General features: G+C 41.9%; 1 protein-coding gene across 3 annotated transcripts in view; it reads right to left on the bottom strand.

Moving 5' to 3' along the window:
- The window catches only part of wls (Wnt ligand secretion mediator), a 103,819-nt gene that overhangs the window by 59,747 nt on the left and 20,899 nt on the right, over nucleotides 1–23,173 (bottom strand). Inside the window, exon 1 of one of the 3 annotated variants that reach the window (XM_052012840.1) lies at nucleotides 925–1,192. The exons of the other annotated variants lie outside the window; for them this stretch is intronic. Coding sequence (XP_051868800.1) covers nucleotides 925–1,030 — 106 coding nt within the window. The 5' untranslated portion in view covers nucleotides 1,031–1,192. Of the gene's footprint in view, nucleotides 1–924; nucleotides 1,193–23,173 lie in introns of those variants that run through there. 3 annotated transcript variants of the gene reach the window in all.

Here is a 23,173-nt window from a genome sequence, read left to right as displayed (position 1 = left end):
AGAGATCAAGCTTTTTTAAACTCGATGAGATAGCTAGCTGGGGAATTAATCCCGAGGCTGTGTTGAACGCGGGGGGCTGCCATGAACCGAATGCTCAAAAGCAAAACAGGCAAAGGAAGAGGAGTGGGAGAGTTCAGGGAATGCCCAATGCAAGACCCGGCTTTCCCACCGCGGCTCAGCCCGGTCTTTTCCGCGGTCTGCTTGTTCCCTCCTAACCCCCAGTGCCCTCACAGCGCACACAAAACACCCTGGTTTCTGTTGGACCACAGCTCGCCTCGATCGCAACTGAAAGCATTGAAGTGCAGCCAAAAAAGTTCCGAAACTCCACTGGAGTGGCACAGAACAAAAGAAAACTTCCAAAACTTACGATGTTTAAAAAGCAATTAAGTATTGATTTTTAAAGCGAAATTTTGAAGAGACCTTTTTAAAATAAAAAAGGCGCATTTCAATTATCATTTCTGCGTTCTAAATTTTGTATAAGTTTAAAAAAATAAATTAAAAAGCAGTGCAATCCACTCGCGCTGGTTTCAGCCCTGTTCATACAGGCGTAACTAAAAATCGACGGATAAAGTTTCTAAGGTATAGTTCCACCTCCCTCCCACGAATTATTATCCTATCCTGCCATTAATTTTCTTCTGGAAGACATTGATGTCGAGACGAGTTTAAAGGTTTACAATATTGTCTCTTGCCTTCCTTCGCCGCCTTGTCGCCATGCTTCACTTTGCCCTTTTTAAAAAGTAGTTGATACTGAAAGTAGGCCAAAAGTTTTCTTCCACTTTACGCACTAGACTGAACCGCTACAAAGAGCCCATGCAGTTCCTCTCTCCCCAAGTACAATGGCAAGACTAATTAGATCATAGTACGTTGCTACCGATACTGTAATAAATAGCTAACAAAAGAAAACGACAAGCAGAAGCCACTTACCGATCAAACCTCCTACCAGAAAGGAAATTACTTGGAAAACCAGCAAAATCCCTCCAACAATGCACAGCTTCTTCGTGCTCATATTTTCTATAATTGCGCCTGCCATCTTTTATTATCTTGTTTTCACTCTTTTCGGCCCGTAACAGTAACTAATTGAATTAGAGTCAATTTAATCAAAGCAAGGATCTTGTCGCAGCTCCAGTGTCGGGAGCTGTGATTCTGCAAACGAGCTCCTCTCTCTCTCTCTCTCTCTCTCTTCCTTCAAGCCTTTTATTAAAGGGGCGCTGTGGGAAACCGACAATACACATACAAAAAAATCAATCACATGACTTGCCAGATTCCGAGATCCTATTTAACCGATTGCTACAGTATCAGCCACATGTGTGTCGATTGATAAAATTCAATGCATTTCCAATTTAAAGGCCCGTACGCCTGCAAATGTGGAAATCTGGCCAAGTCTACTGTACGTGTATAGAGAAGTGATGCTGTTGGACACTTTAAGAACTATTAATACCCTGAATTAAAGAAGGAAATAAATCAGTGTGGAGTGCATACTTCTAATCTTCCTCCAGGGATTTCTGCTGTAAAATCCACATTTTGAAATATGCACATTTTCATTTTGCACATTTGAGCCAGGGCAGGATCTGGCCCTGTCAGTTGAATTATCTGCCACCCAAGGTGCCACTTGAATAAAAGATAAATTTGTCACACGAAGGGGCACTCTGATCATACACATACAAGCATGCAGATTTACACACGTGGATGCGCACAGCCTCTTCATCAGCTCCTCTCCCTCACCATCCTTACCCTAATCACCCCGTTCCCCTTTTCCTATACTCCTCCCTCAGTCTCCCTCCATCCCTCAAGTCCCCTCCCTCTCAACTTCTTCCTCTCTACACCCTTCCTTTCCCATCCCAACTCATCACTATCCTTCCCATTCCCCCCAGCCCTACAGCTAGAGGCTGTTCAGTCTCTCCCAGGGTGAGGCCAATTCTGTGCCAGTCGCCCTCTCCGGGGCTGCTCCCCACTTGCCATTCACTCTCCTACCTCAGTCCCAGGAGTGGTGCTGCTCAAGGTCTGTAAGTCAAGTGTAGCCACCCCAGTCCTCTCCTAGGAAACCTTGGGAAAGTCTTCAGCCACCGATCTAATGTTGCCTAATGGCAACAAATCATGGCCACCCAGTGCTCTGTAGGCTGGTTAGTGGCTCCCTGCTCACATCTTGACAACCATTGGAGGTTTCAGTGAAGGAGTCAGCGATGACTTGGAGCTCAGTCTCTGAGTGTGCACATACACAGGCATTGTCTGTGCACTGGAAATCAATGACATTTGAGTGAACGTGGTAAGAAGTTGACAAAGACTGAACAAATTCTCTTTCAACCAGTAGATTCACTCCACTCCAATGAGAAGCAGTTTGGAGGTGAGTTGCAGTATTCCAGTGAGGGAAATTAAGGTGGATGTCAGCCTTGCTTGACAATGGTCTGCACTAGGATAGGGTCAATGGTGGACCCTTCATGAGGATCACAGGTTGTATATATAGAATGGTAATAAATTTCCGAAGACAGACAAACTTTAGAAGTTTTCATCATAGCACCCCCCCCCCTTTGATTGAGGGGGGCGGTGTCATGAAGGCTTTTGTGATATTTAAAAATGCCATATACAAATGATCTGGGCATCACTGGCAAGGCCAACATTAATTGCTCCTCCCTATTTGCCATTGGAGTGACTTGCTAGGCCATTTTAAGATTCAACCACAAGGCGTGGATTTGCTGTCATACATAGGAGGCAGATTTTCTCACCTTAGTGAACCAGATGGATTTTTACAACAATCAGGTAGTTTTTGTGGTCATCAATACTAAGACTAGTTGCTGTTGCAGCAAATTCTGGATTATTAACTGAATTTAAATGCCACAGCTGCCTGGTGGAGTTTGAACTCAGGACTCTGGATTGTTAGTCCAGTCCCCTGGTTTACTTGTCAATTCAACTGCTCTGCCACCACCTCACCCACCTTCTCACCCACCTTACATTTTTCATTGCTGCTTTAATTGTGACCATCTTCAAGAAAGGAGACAAGTCTGTGCGTATTAATTATGGAGTGATCTCCGTCCTTACTGCCGCAGGGGAAGTCATCGGAAAACTCCTCCTCAACCAGCTTCTCCCAGAGTTGCAAAGAGGACTCTGTCCATCAAGAGATACAGTGGACATGAACTTCACCACACAACAAAGCCACTGAAGTACATTCAAATGAAAAACACTATGATGCTGGAGGAACTCAGCAGGCCAGGCAACATCCATGGAGAATAGCAGGCAGTCAACGTTTCAGATCAGGACCCTTCTTCGGGACTGAAGATAGGAAAAGGGGAAGCCCAATATATAGGAGGGAAAAGCAGAGCAGTGATTCATGGACAAAAGAGGGGAGGCGGGTGAGCACAAGGTGGTGATAGGTAGATGCAGGTAAGAGATAGTGATAGGCAGGTGCGGGGGAAGACGGGAGAGCAGATCCACTGGGGGATGGGTCAAAGGAAAAGGGAGGAAAAAAAGGGCTAGGAAGGGAAGAAGAAAAGAAGCATGGGGGGAGTGGTTTGTGGGGAGGGGGGGTTTGTGGGGAAGGTGGGGTTTGGGGGAAGGGGGTGGGGATTATCTAAAGTGAGAGAATTCAATATTCATGACTTTAGGCTGCGAGGTTCCAAGACAAAAAATGATCGAGAAATGCTGCCTGGCCTGCTGAGTTCCTCCAGCATCATAGCGTTTTTCATCTAGATTCCAGCATCTGCAGTCCTTTATTTCTCTCGAAGTACATTCAAAGTATAACTATTATTGTTATGATTAACTCAACGGTCAACATCTGCACATCAAGTACTGTGAGTGGTAGAGGGATAATACCCAGATATGTTATTAATATGTATTGGCCAGACAACCAAAAAAATTCTCCTTTTTTTCTGCAAAATAGTGCCATGGGATCTTCACATCCAGTTGAGAGGACACACTGGGTGTAGATATGGTGCTTCATCTAAAGGATAGCAACTCTGCCAGAACAGCACATCCTCATTCCTGAACTAAATGATGTATTAAATCCTAGAGTGGGAAAGGCACCATCTGAGACTGGTGAGAAAGCTACCACTGAACCAAAATATCTGCTTATTCTTTAGCTTGATTACTTTGTTTACACTTTAATTTGCTATTGACACCCATTTCGCAGATGCATCCTGAGGGCTCTATGAGCACGTAGTAAAAGTACTGTGACATATAAACCAGGATTCAATCACTTTGGTTGAGGTTACTCATTTCCTGTAGGAGAACAGTATAACAGAATTGGTATTAGAGTAAGGGCTTGGGCGGAGGTAATTCACATAGGGTCTCATCTTATTTGCTATCCAGTGACATTTGCATAGATTGGGCAGATATTGGAAACTTTTCCCCAATACAGAAGTATCTACAACTAGAGGTCATAGGTTTAGGGTAAGAGATTTAGAGGAGATATAAAAAAGAACGTTTTCATCCAGGGGGTAGTTGGAATCTGGAACACACTGCCTGAGCTGTTGGTGGAGGTGGGTACTCTCACAATATTTATGAATTATCTAGCACTTGAATCACCAAGAGATAGAAGGCAATGAACCAAGTGCTGGTAAATGGGACTAGTATAGATAAACACTTGATGGTCAGCATGGACATGGTGGGCTGAAGGGCCTGTTTCTGTACTATATGACTCCATGTAAAGCAGGCACTGCTGGTGACTTATGGAGAATATACACAACAGCCACCAGTGGTGAATGTGTACAGCAGTCACTAGAGGAGAATGTACATAGCTGCCCATGGTGGTGAATGTGTACAACAAAAAATAATGATGAATGTGTACAATTGCCATGGAAGGTGAAGCCATTCAACTGCTGGTGGTGAATATGAATACCTGACAATGACAAAGAATGTGTACAACTGTGACTGATGGTGAATGCATAGAACTGCAACCAATGGTAAACACAGTAAATCCAGACAACTGCCACTAATAGAGATGTGTATAATGACCCAAATGGTGAATGTGTATAACCACCAATGATAGTTCATTGCATAAAATTGAGAGAGGTAAATATGTACAACTACCAAAGATGTTGGATGTGTACAACTGCCACTAAAGGTGAATGTGTTCAATGCCACTGAAAATGACAACAGTTGGTGATGGTGAAAGTATACAACTTCCACTGATAGTGATTGTGTACAACTGCCAATGGCTTTGGCTGTTACTGCCAACACAAAGGTATTGGCAACTGACATACAGCCAGAAGAATGAAAGTTATGGTCACTACTTTTCAGTTGCACATTGCTGCATATTGTACTTGGGTTGAGAAATGCTGCCCACAACATAACTGGGTCAAGTTCCCAAAGGACTGGCCCCCAGAATATTGCAATAAAAAGGGAGTAATATTGGTCTTGTAAGTAGTTCTGAGTGGACTAATCCCAAGCCACAAACAAACATTTAAAACAGTGTCATTAACAAGATTCTTCTGGGAGCTGCAAACTGAACAATAAGATCATGCAAAACACTCAATCTGTAACTTTAATGCTGTTTTTCTTTCCATAGATGCTGCCTGACCTGCTTTTTCCATTTTTATTTCAAACAAAACATTTGTCTAGACTCTTGGAGATGATGTGACTCAAGCAGGTTGGTTGGAGCAGCTCTACTGATAATTTATTTTGTCACCATGGTCAGTGTGCTTTCAGATTCTGCAGATTATTAAATATGAAGCAACACTGAAAGTTTCTAAATGATTCAGCGAGTGAATTGATGCGTCATACTGACCATGAAGGTCTCAGTCTTCTTAAACCCTCTGTCATTAATTACTTTAGTGGATTAATTGGCCACCCCAAAAGGTGTAAATCAACAAGATTCCACATTCATTTTGCAGAATATGTTGAGTTAACTGCTGTCAACTGTGATGCTATTGGAAATATAAAGAACCCTTCAGGAGAGAATGGTAAAGGAGAATTAATCATGAAACATTCAAGGATTGAAAAATATTCTTATTCTTTCTGTAGAACGTTTGAAGATCTGCAGCTTAAAATTATATCTTTATAGCCAGTTGCTGCATACGTGTTTACTGAATCGGCAGAATGACAGTTTTATTTTCCTTTTATAAAATTTTATGCCCTTTTACCTTTAAAGCACTAGCTTGACTTGTGCCAAGATGCAATGCCCTAAGTATTACTGGCCTCTGGTAGCTCTTCCCAAATGGACAATCTTCATAGGTGAACCCAGACAGTGGGTATTGGTAGGGCATTCAATTAACTCGTTTCCTTTTGCTGTGTGACTACGTACAGCACACCATGCAGGTGAATGCCCAGCATCTCGAAAACAGTCCTCATATCCTTCATTATGTGGCAATCTGTGTCCGACTGCATTTGAGCCACTGTGATAAACCAAAAGGTTGCTCAAAGGCTGTGAGTGGTATATGTTGATGACATGCTCATGTACATACAATCCAGAATGCAATGAAAACCCATGCTATCATACAAAATGTGAGTGAGCAAACAATTGGCTGCAGGAAGAGACCTGTTTTACACTGAACAAACTCTCCATCTTGATGGTTCAGTCCACGCCATCAGCTATAAAGCAAACAACTGTGGAGCAGGAGTGGGGACAGGAGGATGAGGAATATGAAGAATCAGAAGAGGAAAGGACCAACCAAACTAGAGAGATAATTTCCGGCCAAGTTACCCATGAACAACTCATATAATTGAAAGAATACAATCACAACCACAGTTCCATGTTTACCAAAAGTTCCAAACCTTCTTTGTTGCTGAACATCAGTTTTTAATTAACTATAATGAAAAACTAAAAAAAAAACAAAAAATAAACATTCTTAGCCACATTGCAGAGAAATGACAAGTGATCACCATTATGGATTTCCTCTGTGCATGCCTTCAATATCCCACTGCCTCTTTACAGTGCTAACCTAGTGACTGCAGCATGGCTGGTGAAAATTGGTCCTTGGGAGAGGACCTTTAGTAGCTTTGGGCTGAGGAGGCTCAGACTTGGTAAGCACTGTCCTAAAGTAAATGATTAACGACTGATCTGACTGGCTCAAGAGAATTGGTGAAGGAATGAATACCATTATCTCTGAGAAAAAGGATGTTTGTATTCCCATACTCATTGCCTCTCCCTCAGACCAGATTGCTGGGCTGCTGTCAAACTTTGGAGGCCACTTTGTACAAGGATTTAATTGTGAAGGGAGGAGAGGAAGAAAAAAAAGATGCATGCCTAACCATAAACCAAAGTATTCTCATTAAATGAGCTAGGCGTTGTGTGTGTTTAAATCCAAAGAGTCAATTAGTGCAGTGATGTAAAATCTTGAAGCCCATGCTTTTTTGTAGTACCATTCTTCACACTCTTCCATATCAAAATGAATTCTCAAATGCCTGTCATTCCCTGCTGCACCAAGGTGTAGGTCCCTTTAAGAGAACATGCTGTGTTAAGGAGGGCAGGATAGATGTAAATAATCCTTGCCCTAGCCACTCATAGTAATGGCTCCCTACTGAGATAGGTAACAGATGAATAGTGTGGATGGCACTAACTGCATAGAGATATCTTATAAATGAACAGCCACTGTCAGAACCAGAGGGCAAAGGCTAATTTTCCATTGCCATCTCCACACCTGCTTTTAGGCTTTTAAATTTACTTTGCAGTGATTCGTCCTGAAAATGCAGAGTGGACGTACACAGGCATATGATTAGACAATTCACTTAGACACCACATCCCTACCCCTGCAATTCCCCACAACTCTCCTCCTCCCAGCATGATCAGATTATCTGCTGACCCTCACTAACCTCAAGCATGTGAAATGAGTAATGCATGAAGGAGTCCCATGGACTTGATCCACTACAACCATATATACATTCAAAGAGAAAATTAGAATTAAAACAATAAAGCCAACATTGATACCACTGTTGTAGCCAATGAGTTCAAGACAGAGCAGAACTGCTGGATTTAATTTACCAAATTAAAACCCAGAACTGCAGCAATCAGAGTCTCATTAGTACTGCAGGATTATTTCTTCAGCAACAAACAGCAAGTAAAGGATAATTCCATACAAATTATATACATAAAATCAATCCCAGTCATTTATAAGAATGTGGTCTCCAGACATGATTTATGTCAATTTGCTGCATCATCTCCATTCTGGCCAGCACTGGTGTTGTCACTCTAAGCAGCATTTTAAAAAAAGCAATGAAAATTTTCAGATCCATGCCACAGCTTCAAACATGCCCAGTGTCACTGGTTATTTTTCAAACCACGCCATGCCTTTCAATTTCAAGCCTTTAATCTAGAGCCTCCTCCATCTTAAATACAGCATGTAAAAGATTTGTGATGTAGGCTCATCCAAAATTAAATACATTATCAATTTTTAAAACTTGCTAGAGGCAGCTTGTTTGCACTCAGTCTGTATGGTTGGCAGGTTGGCACCTGCCAGAGTCAGCTCCATCAAAAAGGTTCAATTTAATCTGATTTTGTAACTACAATGTGTCTCAAGTTGAATTAACTACACTGGGAAAACTGCCAGGCAAAGATATACCAAATCATCTTAAATGGCTTAGAACTTTACATTTAAATTCAGTACTGAATTAGCATTATGCAAAACATACACCACTTTAATAATCATATTGTTAACTCCTGGCATTTAGTAGTTCAAGCTACTGGGGCAAATCGAATTAACTGGTAGCCAGAGGATCTTCTGAGAACTCGTGGGCGTAAGCCATTTGGACCTCAGTGTTGTGACTTGGATTTCTGTGCTTGCTTGACCACGTGTGGAAGTTTGAAATAAACAGGAGGTCAGATGCCAGCACTCCCAACTTCCTGCTGTACCACTGGATTCATCACTGCTGAGGAGCCTGGCTGGCTGCAAAACATATGCATCTCTTAGCTTTACCCCAGGAAGAGGCTGGTGTATGAACAGCAGTCCCATTCCTTTGAACAGAGTCACTTACCTTGGGGATAAAGTCAAGTGTCAGGTGGGTAGGCACAATGGTCAATGACTCCAGGTAGTGAGCCAGGTCCAGCAGAATCTGTCTCATTAAGAGAAAAAGATTTTTTAAAAATAATAGGATATTCATTGAAGCCTTTTGACTGGTTTCTCAATTATGTGATAATTATGGTCAGGTCATTAACTAAAAATAATAGAATATCCTTGGAATGCTTTAATGAGCATTGTACCATCATGACAATCCCAGCTTGGTACTGTGCTTCATGTTGGGAATGGTATTGTGAACTGGTTATGGAGTGGGTAGAATGACTCTGTGCACTGTGGCAGGGTTGAATGTAAGACAGTCACTGGTGAGTTTTTTTTCTGGAATTGATAATTTGTTATCAATCTAAATTTCACATTGTTTTTATATTTTAAACTAAAAACCTTCAAAATGAGAAGCAAAAATCACAATTTTATTTTAATTTTCTTTCAAATTTTATTATTGTCCCTCCTTTTATCTATCTGAATTATTCCCTTCAATCTCTCATGCACACTGTTCTTTTTCTCTATTACATGTGACAGACTGCAAGTTATATCTATAGCTAAAGTTACTAAACAAATGAAACCATTCCAAATATAGAAGCCAGCATTCTATTAGCCTTTTTGATTATTTTCTGTACCTGATCAATGCACATTTCTATCTACATTTCTTTGTACCTTCACTGTCTCTAACATTTCACCAATTGCATCCCTTTTGGGTTTAAAGTGGCTGACTTCACATTTGCCTACAGTGAAAGCCAAGGTGTGTAGTCTTGTCCTTTCAGTTAATATCCCTTTCGTATACACTGCTACCCCTTTCTGACTCATCAACAAACTTGGATGTGCAGCTTTTTATCCCCTCACATAAGCCATACATAAACGTTGTCAATAATTGAGTTCACGACACAGATCTCTGAGCACACAATAGCAGGACAACTTGCCAAATGAATACCTTTTAATTACCCCCACTCTCCTGCCATTCAATCCATTTCTTAGCCAGGTTAAGAATTTGCTTTCAATCTCATGAATTCCACAGTATTCTCTTGAGAGACTTTATTGAATGCCATCTGCAAGTCCATATACACAGGCTCCATAAACAATCAGCTGTCCTCTACCACTTTTTCAAATATTTCCATCAGGTTTGTAAGGCATGATGTACCCTATGCTGGCTACAATCAGTTGAAAAAATTTTAAGGTGTTGAAGACTTTAATGATGTAGTTCTGATTCCACACGCTCCGGATGCTCTTCAGTAGCTTGTCAAAATTCTTCATTTGTGATCCCAAATGACTAGGAATTTTTCCAGAACTGTTTGCTTCTTGTTGAAGTAACATTTCAATACAAAGCAATTTAAGCAATATTTCACCACTACACCTTTGGTAGATTAGTTCCATCTGAGTCAAATTCCCAGCAGATGACACTTTGACCGTGAGAGGAATCACAACCAAATCTAGTCCTGCTCTTCCCCGATGTCAACCCAGTCACATGAGTTATGCTCCAACTATATAAAACCTTGGTCAGACCTCAGCTTGAGCACTGCCTGCAGTTCAGGCCGTCATGCTATAGAAAGGATGTGATAGGGCTGGAGAGGGTGCAGAGGAGCTTCACCAGGATATTGCCTGGGATGGAGCAGTTCATTTATGAGAAAAGACCAGAGAAGCTTGGTTTTTTTTCCACAGGAGTGGAGGAGGTTAAGAGAGCACTTGACTGGGGTATGTTAAATTTTGAGGAGTCAAGACTGCAGGGAACTTTTCTCCATATCAGAGGTAGATAATACTACAGGACACAGATTTCGGGTTAGGGAAAAGAGATTTAGAGGGGATATGAGGGGAACCTTCTTCACCCAGAGAGTGGTGAGCACCTGGAATGCACTGCCTGAAAATGGTTGAAGCTGGGTCGCTGATGGCATTTAAGAAGTGTTTAGATAAGTACTTGAATTGCCTAGACATAGAACGTTATGGATCAAGTGCTGGGAGATGGGATTAATGCAGAAGGATGCCTACTGGTTGGCGTGGATGGCTTAGGCTGAATGGCCTGTTACCATGCTGTACAATTCTAAAACTATATCTCTATATGATAACTTCCACTACTCCTATTTGTACCACAGTCCCCTTCATGGAAAAAAAAGTGGCAATCTGCTTCATAATCAGGTGTAAGATAAATGTGAGTTGAGCAAGGAAGGAAATTCTGAAAGTGGGACTAAAATGAACTGTTACCGATCCAAAAAACAGACTTATTAGGTGAGATCAAATGCAGAGTGAGTGGCTGCTTATGAAATCTTTTAATTCAATTCACAAGCATAACTCCAGATTTCCAGACACCTGTCACATTAACTTTCTGTCACATTCCCGTTCACATCACTGTCCTCAGCCTTCTACACTTTTCTCATGAATCTCAATGTAACTTAAGGAACAGCAGCTCATCTTTCAACCCATCCTTATGGGCTTGCAGACTCAGTGAGTTTAACCATTTCAAGTTTCTTCTTAGCCCAATTTTTCTTTTGTTACTTGTTCCACTACCCTGACTTCTTATTTCTTATCATTTAATATTTCCAGTCTTCTATCATATCACTGACTTTCCCTTGTTCTACACATTAAATACTTCTTTTTAACTCATATCACATCAAGCTGTGATATAAAGTCATTGACCAGAAATTTTGACTCTGTTTCTCTCTCTTCAGATGTTGCCTGACCCACTGAGTAGTTTTTAGTTTTATTCCTGCTGCTAAAAGTAGTGATGGGGAATGGAAATATGCAGAAGGCTGCAATCAGAGAAACTAACATATAGGATCGGAGAAGATGGTGAAAATTGTCTAGTCAATGGTCCAGAATTGGAACGTGGATAATCCAGAAGAGATGATGGCAAATATTTGGGTGAAGTATTTTATAAGAATGGTGAAATTGAGGAGAAATGGGACAGTAGTGCAATCAAAGATATTTTGGAGTCACTAAGGATGCATGGTAATGTTGCAGAGAAAGAGGAAAGGGAAAATAAGAAAAAGTTCATTATTCCCATCTACATATATATTATGCCATTCTATATAATCTTCTGCTATATCTTCTGGAAACTGTAGATTGATGATACTTCCCCTGATTCTAATCATGGATGTCAAGGCTGTGGACTCCTTATATGCATATTAGTGTCTGGCTCAGTTGGTACTGCTGTTGTCTCTCTCAGTAGCTTGTGGATTCAGCTGCTTTCCCAGGTGGATAGAAAAGATCCAATGGGAATATTTTGAATACCAAGGAGCTTTGAATACCAAATGAATAGGAGCTTCAGTCCTATGTCAGGATCAGAGAGGCAGATTTCCCAGAGTAACATTGGGAAATCTCAACCAGACTGGGCTCCATTGTTTGACTCTATGTGGAATCCAGTGATGGAGTGCCAGATACACCATTAGCTGTTGCTCAGCACATCCCTGACATACACTGGGCCCATATAAGTTTATTGTAGAGCAGAGGAGGAACACCATGGCTTCCCTTTGGAACCACCAACCTCAATGATTTGGCCCTTTGCTTTCTATTTTACATTCTATCACCTCAGTAGTGCCCTGAACAATGGGACATTTGTTTGGCTTGACCATAATCTTTTCATTCCATTTTCAAGGTAATTATTGTATTCAGTCAGGTTTTATCTAAAATAAGAAACCTATCCACAAGTACAATGCAACAGGGGAGCTTTTTCAGAAGCAAAGTAACTAAATGAGGCCATAGGAGTGCCTGGAATGTAGCAATGCAAGTAATATTGATTGCTGTTGACAGCGATGTTTTCATCTGGCAATATCACTTGGCACCAGCTGTGAGAGATAGGGGTGCAGCTGAGTGAAAAAAATCCTCTGGAACTCACAACATTCACTTGATTATTCCCCAGTTTCCCTGCTATGGGTAAAGTAATTTCTTTCGGTACTTGCCAATTTAGTCTAGGTGAGGAAGGAATTCGGTTTTCTGTGAATCCCCTAGGGGGATATGATACACAGAATAAGTAACCACAACAGAGTTAAATATAGTCTTGTAGAGAACAGAGACCTGCCGTGGGCTTTTAACCCTCCGAAAGAATTTCAGATTCTTAATACCAGACATTCTTCTAATTGCGGATTATCAGCAAAGCTTTGTAATCATTCAGTTTAACTCTTTCTGGATCAGAAAGAAATGGGTAGTAAATGTAAAAATGCACAATTTGCACCATCAAAGTTATAACTCTGGGGAACCTGAGAATTTTTAAATGTTCTAAGCTCTGACTTAGTTGGTGAAGATATTTATAATTGAGTTGCACAGAGCAGGAAGGTCCTAGATCTAGTCCCTATTCAGGGATGAGATAGCTGACCTCTGCAATCACAGCAGCTGAGGACAATAGAGTGGGAGTTAGCCTGTTGGCTCAGGGAGCAGAAAATGCTGCCAGGGTTTCGATTTCTGAAGGTCTGTGTGTTGTTAAGTGTCAATAGAGGGCAGAGTCAAGTGAGGCTGGGATGAGAAAGGGCTGCAGATGCTGGAATATCTAGATGATAAACACTATGATGATGGAGGAACTCAGCAGGCCAGATGAACCAGCTCAAACATTCTGACAATAATCAATATCTGGGCTCAGTTATGAAGAATGAACATTGTGACAAGAGGTCAGAGAATGCCCTAGAGGAGCTACATCAGGAAAGCAGTCTGTAAAGAAAGGGAGAGAAAACAGATAATATTGTTTCTTTCCATGGCTACTCATTGACATATTGAGATAAGAGGAGATACTGAAAAGTCTGGTGGAAGTTAAAGTGTCTGACACAGATATTCCAGGTGAAATGCGTCTTTGCATGCTGATGGAAGTAAGGGCAGAAACTGTGCAGGCACAATTTTTCAATTTTTATTAGATTCAGAGTGGTGCCTAAGAATTTGAAAGTTATGCACAACCTTGTTCAAAGAGGGGAAAAGGATGGACCTGGGAAAGTACATCCCAGTTCAGGTAAATGATGTTTGATTTTTTCAGCAAGGTTGATGAAAGGGATGACAAGGACAGTGCTGTTGATGTTATACATATGGACTTTGAAAAGATCAGTGACAAAGTACTAGATGTTTAGCTTGTTAGCAATATTGAAAACCATGGGACAAACTAGAGTTGAATACACTATGAACACTTTTTTTTATATATGCATTTAAGGACCACGATCTGGCTAATAGAAGACTCAGTGCTGAAATTTGCCTATAACTTGAAACTTAGAAGTATAAGAGATGATAGTAATAGACCAATACAACATATTCAGGCTGGTGGCAGATGGGGCACTAGATGAAATTCAATGCATAAAAATGTGACATGATACAAGGAATGAAGAAAAATAAAATGAGGTAAATGATACCATTTTAAAGGGGATACAAGAAGAGGGTGTTTGGCCACAATTTTTAAAGGTGCCTGGACAAAGCAATTAATAAATTATAAGGGTATTTAGTCTTCATGAATAGATGCAAAATACTAAAACCAAGAAGTTGTGCTGAGCCTATTTTGAACACTGGTTCAGTCACAATTGGAGAACTGTGCTCACTTTTGAGGATCATGCTTTAGAAAAGACATGAAAACTTTAGAAAGGAAATGAAAGAAATTTACTGAAATGGTTCCAGGAATGAGAAATAGTTAAATGAACAGTCTGTAAAAGCTCAAGTTTTCCTTGAGAATAAAGAGAAAACATCTCTTATTATTCACTGATAACCAGGCAGTGCAAATTTAAGATGAGTGACAGAGGTGGCAGAAATGATGAGGAAAAACTTATTCATGCAATGTGTAGTTAGGATTTGCAATGTGCACCCTGGCAGGGTAGTAGACACAGATTCAATAGAAGCCTTCGAAAGGAAGTAGGTTAAAGGAGAAAAAAGTTGCTGGAACATGAGGAAAGATCAAAGTGTGGAACTGACCACTCTTCAAAAGATCCTGTGCAGTATTGAAAGGTCAAACATTTTTGATTGAGCTCTATTTTTGAACATAGAGCTCATGTTCTATGATTTTGTCTTTCTTGAGCCCTATCCAGTGAATTAATCAATATCCCCGTGATATAAAAACAGAAGATTTTCATTCGGTCAGGCAGCATCTATGGAAACAGAAAAGTGAGAAATGAAACAAGTCTTAAGTTGGAGGGAAAATGGGCAGAGAGAGCTAAACGGAAGGTGTGGCAAGGTGGGCAACAGGAGAAGTTGTTCAGTGGTGAGAAAATAGTGGGAGAGTGGTGGTGACGCTGACTGAAAGACTGTGGTAAAAGGTATGTAGAAAAGAGGTGTGGACAGAAGGAGACAACTGAAATCTGAAATTTTAGAAGGGGAGAGAATAAATTTAAAAAATTACCTTGTGAGGTCAGGGAAATCCCAGGTCCAAATCTGAATTACCATAGAACCATAGAACCACACAGCACAAAACAGGCCCTTCGGCCCACCATGTTGTGCCGTCCATCAGACCACCCTCACACTACCTAACCCCTTCCTCCTGCATATCCCTCTATCTCACATCCCTCCATATGCCTATCCAACAAGTTCCTGAACCTGTTCAATGTATCTGCCTCCACCACCACCCCAGGCAGTGCATTCCATGCACCAACCACTCTCTGGGTGAAAAACCTCCCTCTGACATCTCCCCTGAACCTCCCACCCATAACCTTAAAGCCATGTCCTCTCGTCTTGAGCATTGGTGCCCTGGGAAGGAGGCGCTGACTGTCTACTCTATCTATTCCTCTCAATATCTTATATACCTCTATCATGTCTCCTCTCATCCTCCTCCTTTCCAGTGAATAAAGCCTTAGCACCTTAAGCCTCTCCTCATATTCAATACTCTCCAATCCAGGCAGCATCCTGGTAAATCTCCTCTGCACCCTCTCCAATGCCTCCACATCCTTCCTATAATGAGGCGACCAGAACTGAACACAGTACTCTAAGTATGGCCTAACTAGAGTTTTGTAAAGCTGCATCATCACTTTGCGGCTCCTAAACTCGATCCCGCGACTTATGAAAGCCAACATCCCATTGGCCTTCTTAACTGCTCTTTCCACCTGTGAGGCAACTTTCAATGAACTGTGAATATGAACCCCCAGATCCCTCTGCTCCTCCACACTGCCAAGTATCTTGCCATTCACCCAGTACTCTGCCTTGGAGTTTGACCTTCCAAAGTGTACCACCTCACACTTCTCTGGATTGAACTCCATCTGCCACTTGTCAGCCCAGCTCTGCATCCTATCAATATCCCTCTGTAAGCTCCGACAGCCCTCCACACTATCCACAACACCGCCTATCTTAGTGTCGTCTGCAAACTTACTAACCCAGCCCTCCACCCCCTCAGCTAAGTCATCTATAAATATCACAAAAAGTAGAGGTCCCAGAACCGATCCCTGCGGGACACCACTAGTCACTGCCTTCCAATCTGAGGGCACTCCTTCCACCACAACCCTCTGCTTTCTACATGCAAGCCAATTCCTAATCCACACAGCCAAGCTTCCTTGGATCCCTTGGCCTCTGACCTTCTGAAGAAGCCTACCATGAGGAACCTTATCAAATGCCTTACTAAAATCCATGTAAACCACATCCACCGCACTGCCCTCATCAATCTTCCTGGTCACCTCCTCAAAGAACTCTATCAGGCTTGTGAGGCAAGATCTTCCCTTCACAAAGCCATGCTGGCTGTCCCTAATCAGTCCATGATTCTCAAGGTGTTCATAAATCCTATCCCTTAGAATCCTTTCTAACAACTTACCCACCACAGACCTGAGACTCACCGGTCTATAATTCCCTGGCCTATCCCTACTACCTTTTTTGAACAAGGGGACAACATTCGCAACCCTCCAATCCTCCGGCACCACCCCCGTAGACAACGAGGACTCAAAGGTCCTTACCAGCGTTTCAGCAATCTCCTCCCTAGCCTCTCGAAGCAGCCTGGGGAAAATCCCGTCAGGGCCCGGAGATTTATCTGTCTTAATATTATTTAACAACTTCAACACATCCTCCCTCTTGATATCAACAACCTCGAGAACATTACCCCTACCAGCACTCCCTTCCGCATCATCAAGACCCCTCTCCCTGGTGAATACCGAAGAGAAGTACTCATTGAGAACTTCTCCCACTTCCGCCACCTCCAGGCAAATTCTCCCACCTTTGTCCTTAATCGGACCTACCTTCACCCTAGCCATCCTCCTACCCTTCACGTACTTGAAAAAGGCCTTGGGATTTTCCTTAACCCTACTAGCCAAAGCTTTCATGTCCCCTTCTAGCTCTCCTCAGCCCTTTCTTAAGTTCCTTCCTTGCTACCCTATATTCCTCACGGGCCCCGTCTGAACCTTGCTGCTTATACCTCATGTATGCTACCTTCTTCTCCCTAACAAGTCGTTCCACCTCTCCCGTCACCCACGGTTCCTTCACCCTGCCATTCCTTCTCTGCCTCACCGGGACATATTTATCCCTAACATCCTGCATAAGATCCCTGAACATCGACCACATCTCCATGGTACATTTTCCTTCAAAAAGGACATCCCAATTTACACTCCCAAGTTCTCTCCTTATAGCCTCGTAGTTAGCCCTTCCCCAATTGAAAAACCTCTTGTCCTCTCTGCACCTGTCCCTGTCCATGACAATTTTAAAGGTTATGGAGCAATGGTCACTGTCCCCCAAATGCTCACCCACCAATAGATCCTTCACCTGTCCCGGTTCATTGCCTAAAACTAGATCTAACATGGCATTCCCTCTAGTCGGCCTGTCAACATACTGCGTCAGGAATCCCTCCTGGACACACTTAACAAATTCCGTCCCATCTAAACCTTTGGCACTAAGCAGGTTCCAGTCTATATTTGGGAAGTTGAAGTCTCCCATTATAACAACCCTGTTATTTCTGCTTCTCTCCAAACACTGCCTGCCAATCTGCTCCTCTATATCTCTACTGCTACCGGGGGGCCTATAGAATACTCCTAGTAGAGTAACTGTTCCTTTCTTGTTCCTTAATTCCACCCATACGGACTCTAGAGATGATCCTTCTACAACATCCATCTTTTCCACAGCCACAGAATTAGTTGGTTACCAAGGTAGAAACTTAAAACATAAACTAATTAAATTTTGTTTAATATTGGAGGAATATTGGACGGTTGCACCTATGGCAGGGGCGGTGGGAATGGGATGGGCGGGGGTGGGGGAGTAAACGAGGAAGTCATGGAGAGAGCGGTCCCTGCGAAAGGCAGAAAGGGGTGGGGAAGGGAAGATATGTTTGGTGGTGGGGTCCCATTGGAGATGGGGAAGTGGCAGAGAATGATGTGTTGGATACTAGGCTGGTGGGATGAAATGTGAGGACAAGGGGGACCCTATCCCTGTTGGGTCTGGGAGGGGTGGGGGTGAGAGCAGATATGCAGGAAATGGCAGAGATATGGGTGCGAGCTCTCTCGACCACAGTCGGGGGGGGGAAGCCCCAGTGAGAAAAGTTGGACATCTTGGATGTCCTTGAGTGGAAAGCCTCATCAAGGGAGCAGATACAGCAGAGGTGGAGAAATTGAGAAAAAGGGATAGCATCCTTGCAAGAGACAGGGTGGGAGGAGCTGTAATCGAGGTAGCTGTGGGCGTCAGTGGGTTTGTAGAAGATGTCGGTGGATAAGGAATGTCCTGAGATGGAGACAGAAAGATTGAGGAAGGAGAGGGACATGTCAAAGATAGTCCAAATGAATTGGAGAGCAGGGTGAAAATTAGTGGTGAAATTTATGAAACTGTCGAATTCTGTACGGGTACAAGAGGTGGCACCAATGCAGTCGTCGATATAGCGGAGAAAGAGTTGAGGAATGGAGCTGGAGTAGGCTTGGAACAGAGACTGTTCAATGTAGCCAACGAAGAGGCAGGCATAGCTGGGGCCCATGCAAGTGCCCATAGCTACGCCCTTGGTCTGTAGAAAGTGAGAGGAATCGAAAGTGAAGTTGTTAAGGGTGAAGACAAGTTCAGCCAGGCAGAGGAGAGTGTCAGTGGAAGGGGACTGGTTCTGTCTCTGGTCAAGAAAGAAGCAGAAGGCAATGAGGCCGTCATGATAGGGAATGGAGGTATATAGGGACTGGACATCCATGGTGAAGATGAAGTTGTGCATGCCGGAGAGCGTGTGATGTGTCACAGACGTAGGTGGGAAGGGATTGGACCAAGGGGGACAGGAGAGTGTCCAGGTACAAGGATATGAGCTCAGTGAGGCAAGAGGACACGGAGACAATAGGTCTGCCGGGACAGTCCTTCTTGTGGATTTTGGGGAGGAGATAGAAGCAGGCAGTCCTAGGTTGCAAGACTATCATGTTGGTAGCTGTGGGGGTGGAGATCTCCCGAGGTAATGAGGTCAGTGATGGTGCGGGAGATAATACCCTGGTGGTCCTCGATGAGGTCATGGTTCAGGGGTAGGTAGGAGAAAGTGTTCGAGAGTTGGCATCTGGCATATGCAAGGTAGAGGTCAATACGCCAGACTACCACAGCACCACCCTTGTCGGCTGGCTTGATGACAATGTCAGGGTTGGTGCAGAGGGAGTGGAGAGCAGACCACTCAGAAGGGGTAAGGTTGGAGTTGGTGAGGGGGGCAGCAAAGTCACTGACAGTTGGCTATGAATAGGTCCAGGGAAGGTCACAGGGTGGGGGAGTCCAGGTGGAAGAAGAGGGATGGAGGCGAGAGAATGGTGGGGGGGAAGAGGGCCACACCTCTAGCTTATAGGAAAAAAATAATAAAATAGAGAACAAAAGGGAAGGTCTTGATAAAGTGGAAGTCAAGTAATATAAAATGACAAAAAGGGATGACAGGTAGGACAGGTTGGAAGGGATAAAGTAAAGAAATAAAAGTTGTGCTTGGAGGAATGAAACTTGCAGAATCATAGGCTGAAATTAACAAAGAAAAGTTATAAAAAATGGAAATCAGAAATAAACAATATGTTCCTTTGGAAATTTCAGATAATAATTATTTCTCTTTGGTTCTTCCCTCCAACGCAATTTCTGCTAATCTGTAACTGCATGATTCTGATGAAAGGGCATCAATTTGAAACATTAACTCTGTTTTCCTTTCCACAGTTGCTACATGACTCATCAAATACTTCAAGCATTTCCAGCTTTTAGTTTGGATTTCTCGGGATTGAGACAATGGGAGCTATGAGGCCATGTAGATACCAAAGCACAAGGGGGGTTCCCCAAATATGGGTTGGGAAAGTTACACAGAGAGGTTTGGGAACATAATACGTTAATGAACTTAGAGAACAGAGAGCAAAGTGAATTATGAATGAGGTTGAAATCTCTGAGAATAGGAACAAGTAGGTAAGTAGTGAAGATATCTCAGTGAGAAATATTTTTGTTATGGGTAGGCAACCAGAGGGCACAATCTTAGAATTAGAGGGTACAGTTTCAAGACAGAGGGTGGTGAAATTGTGGAACTCCTTGCCACGCACAGCAGTGGAGGCCAGATCAGTGGGGGTATTCAAGGAGGAGATAGACAGATATCTAAATAGTCAGGGTATCAAGGGATATGGGGATAAGGCTGGAAAATGGGATTAGAATAGTTTTTTCTTTTTTCTTTTTCTTTTCTTTTTTTTTCCCACCCCATTTCTTTTTCCCTTTTCCTTGGAGCAGACTCGATGGGCCGAATGGCCTGCTTCTGCTCCCTTGTCTTGTGATCTTGTGAATGGAAAATGAGGAATTTAAACTGGAGGCCAGAGGTGTGGCATAGGATCAGATACTCAATGTGGCCAAAAGTGCTAGAGAATTAGGGGATGATTTATTAAAAGGAATATATTAATCTTGTCAGACAATTGCCTTTGTATTTGTACATTGGCTCAAGTTATGTATTGGTAATGATGTTAGGACTTTTCTGTTCATTGTTTGACTCCTTACTTCAAATCACCCCATTGCACCATTTAATCAATTTGCTAACCAGCAATTTGTGAGCTAGTACTAATTAGGAAAAAAAATCATTCATTATTGATAAAAAGGAAGGGAGACTCCTTTCCCAGCCACTTATCTGGTCTATATATAACTCCTGTGAGGGGTTAGTGCAGAAGAGTGGTTTTGAGATAAAATACTAGCCTTCATCTCATTGAATGATGGAGCTGAATGGAGTACTCCTGCTTTTTTCCTACATTCTTATTTTCCTTACTATAAAGTTGATGTTTAATTCTTCCTGAAGTGGCCTGACAATTGTAAATAATTTCTATAAATGAAGGATCAGACTTATCAAGAATCTGGGAATCAGGCAGGAATGTGGACAAGGTAAGCCGTAAACCATGATATTGAATGGCAGAGTCAGTCTGAGGAGCCAAGTGGCTTATTCCTGGATCTATTTCACACTTTTCAAGTTTCTAATAGCAATCTCCCAGCAACATTACAGTACAAGACCAAAGTCATATCAGTTTAGTCAATGTATAATTCCTCTTCACTAATCTTTTAGCTCCACTGGACTACACCCAACAGTGATTAAACCCCCTCAATTCACTTCCAGATCCACAACCTTTCCACAATGATTAAGCACCAGAATATTAGACATTGCAAGCCGATTCTTTGTCTGCAATATGGCATCATCTCTCAGAGCCTAAGACTTTAAATGTGGATGATTTATACTGTCTGCTCCCCACACTTTGTTTACTATGCATGTGTCTCTTTTGAACTTCAGCAAATGCAATCAGCATTCCTTTTGTGTTGATTTGTCCAGGCAATTTACTTGCCACTCTGAATCCAAGCCCATTACTTCTCTCTTTCCTCTCAACTGCTTTCCAGTCTTTCCATCCTCTTAAATAAAAACATAACTGCTGGATGCATGCAGCAGTTCAAGCAACAATTGTGGAAAGGGAAAGAATTAACGTATCAGTCAAAGACCCTTTATCAGAACTGTCACCTTCATTCTCTTTCTTGTGTCCCAATATGCTCCTATTCACTTTACCTTCTTAGAACTTTCTCCAATACTCCCAAGGACCGGAGAAGAATCAAATGTTTGTGGTATGGGGTGGTAACTTCCAAAGGCAGAAGGGTCAAAGTTTTTTTTAAATGGAGTGAGGAAATAACTGTCCTTTATGTCTAAACAGTCAGTCCGGATGACTCCTCACCGAGGGCCATCCATTAAAAGCAAAATAAAGGAATGCTGCAAATCTGAAATAAAACCATGGAATGCTGGAAATACTCAGAGAGTTAAGAAAGGAATGATATATTAATGCAAATTGCTGTAACTGTTCTATTAACTTTGGTTGAGGCAAGTCCGTTTCCTATTCCTATCTAATCTAACTTGCTCCATCCCCCAAACAAATGCAGAAGATAAAGGAACAACAAAAAAGGATTTAATCACTCTTGTGTTTATGGAAATGGCTAAACAGCTGGAATGATTTAAAAATCAGTTCTAAACACATGAAAATACCACAGTCTAGAAGGCCCTTAGTAAATTGATACAGTTGAATTCAGTGTCCATTTAACTAAGACAAGATGGATAATGTGGTCTTTTAGTTGAATTGAATCAGCATGAAAATATGTACAAGAAGTTTTCATTGCAATACTCAGAAATAGTGAGTAGTCATGATGGATAGAACTTTGTTATGAACCACAGAAATTAGGTGTGTCTGTGCATCAACAGCTGTATTTAATCTATTCACTGACTATTGCTACAAATAAATTTGAGAATTTAAATCATCCAGTCTATTGTTGAAAGGGAAGACTAACAAATAAAAAATAAATGAGCAAGTATTTATGCCCTCCAATTTTTCGTAAGGTTAACAGAATAAAAAGTAGTCCATTTAGCACATAGAATGCATGTCAGATGGAAAAGGATCAATGTAGGTTAAACCTACTCTCAAGTTCTCAAGATTACAGCTTTTCAAGCACTCATACAGATTTTAAAAAATGCACCAGGGATTTCTGCCTTTACTACCCTTCCAGGCAATTTTCTTCAAATCCCTTCCAATCAATCTACTAATTAACTTAAATTTATGTTTCCTACTTATTAATTTCTTTAAGAAAAATAACTCCTTCTTTTCATCTTATCTAGCCTTCTCTTAATTTTATTCACCTCAACTACACCTCTTTTAATTTTCTTTAATGCAGAGAAAATAAGCCCAGCCTAGCCAGTCTCTCCTTAAAAGTTTAATTCTTCAGTCCCAACAAATCCTTTTAAATCTCCTCCACATCTTCTCAAATGCTGTTACATCCTTGTTGTATGGTGGTAGCTGGAATTTACACAGTACTCTTGTTGTAGTCTAACTAGTGTTTTATACAATTCTAGCATGATCTCTCTGTTTTGATATTCTATGCCTCAGCCATTAAAGAAAATTTTATGTATTTTTTCTTGA

This window comes from Pristis pectinata, chromosome 3, assembly GCF_009764475.1.
Source record: "Pristis pectinata isolate sPriPec2 chromosome 3, sPriPec2.1.pri, whole genome shotgun sequence".
Lineage (NCBI taxonomy): Eukaryota > Metazoa > Chordata > Chondrichthyes > Rhinopristiformes > Pristidae > Pristis > Pristis pectinata.
This window is presented reverse-complemented; position numbering and strand designations above follow the sequence as displayed.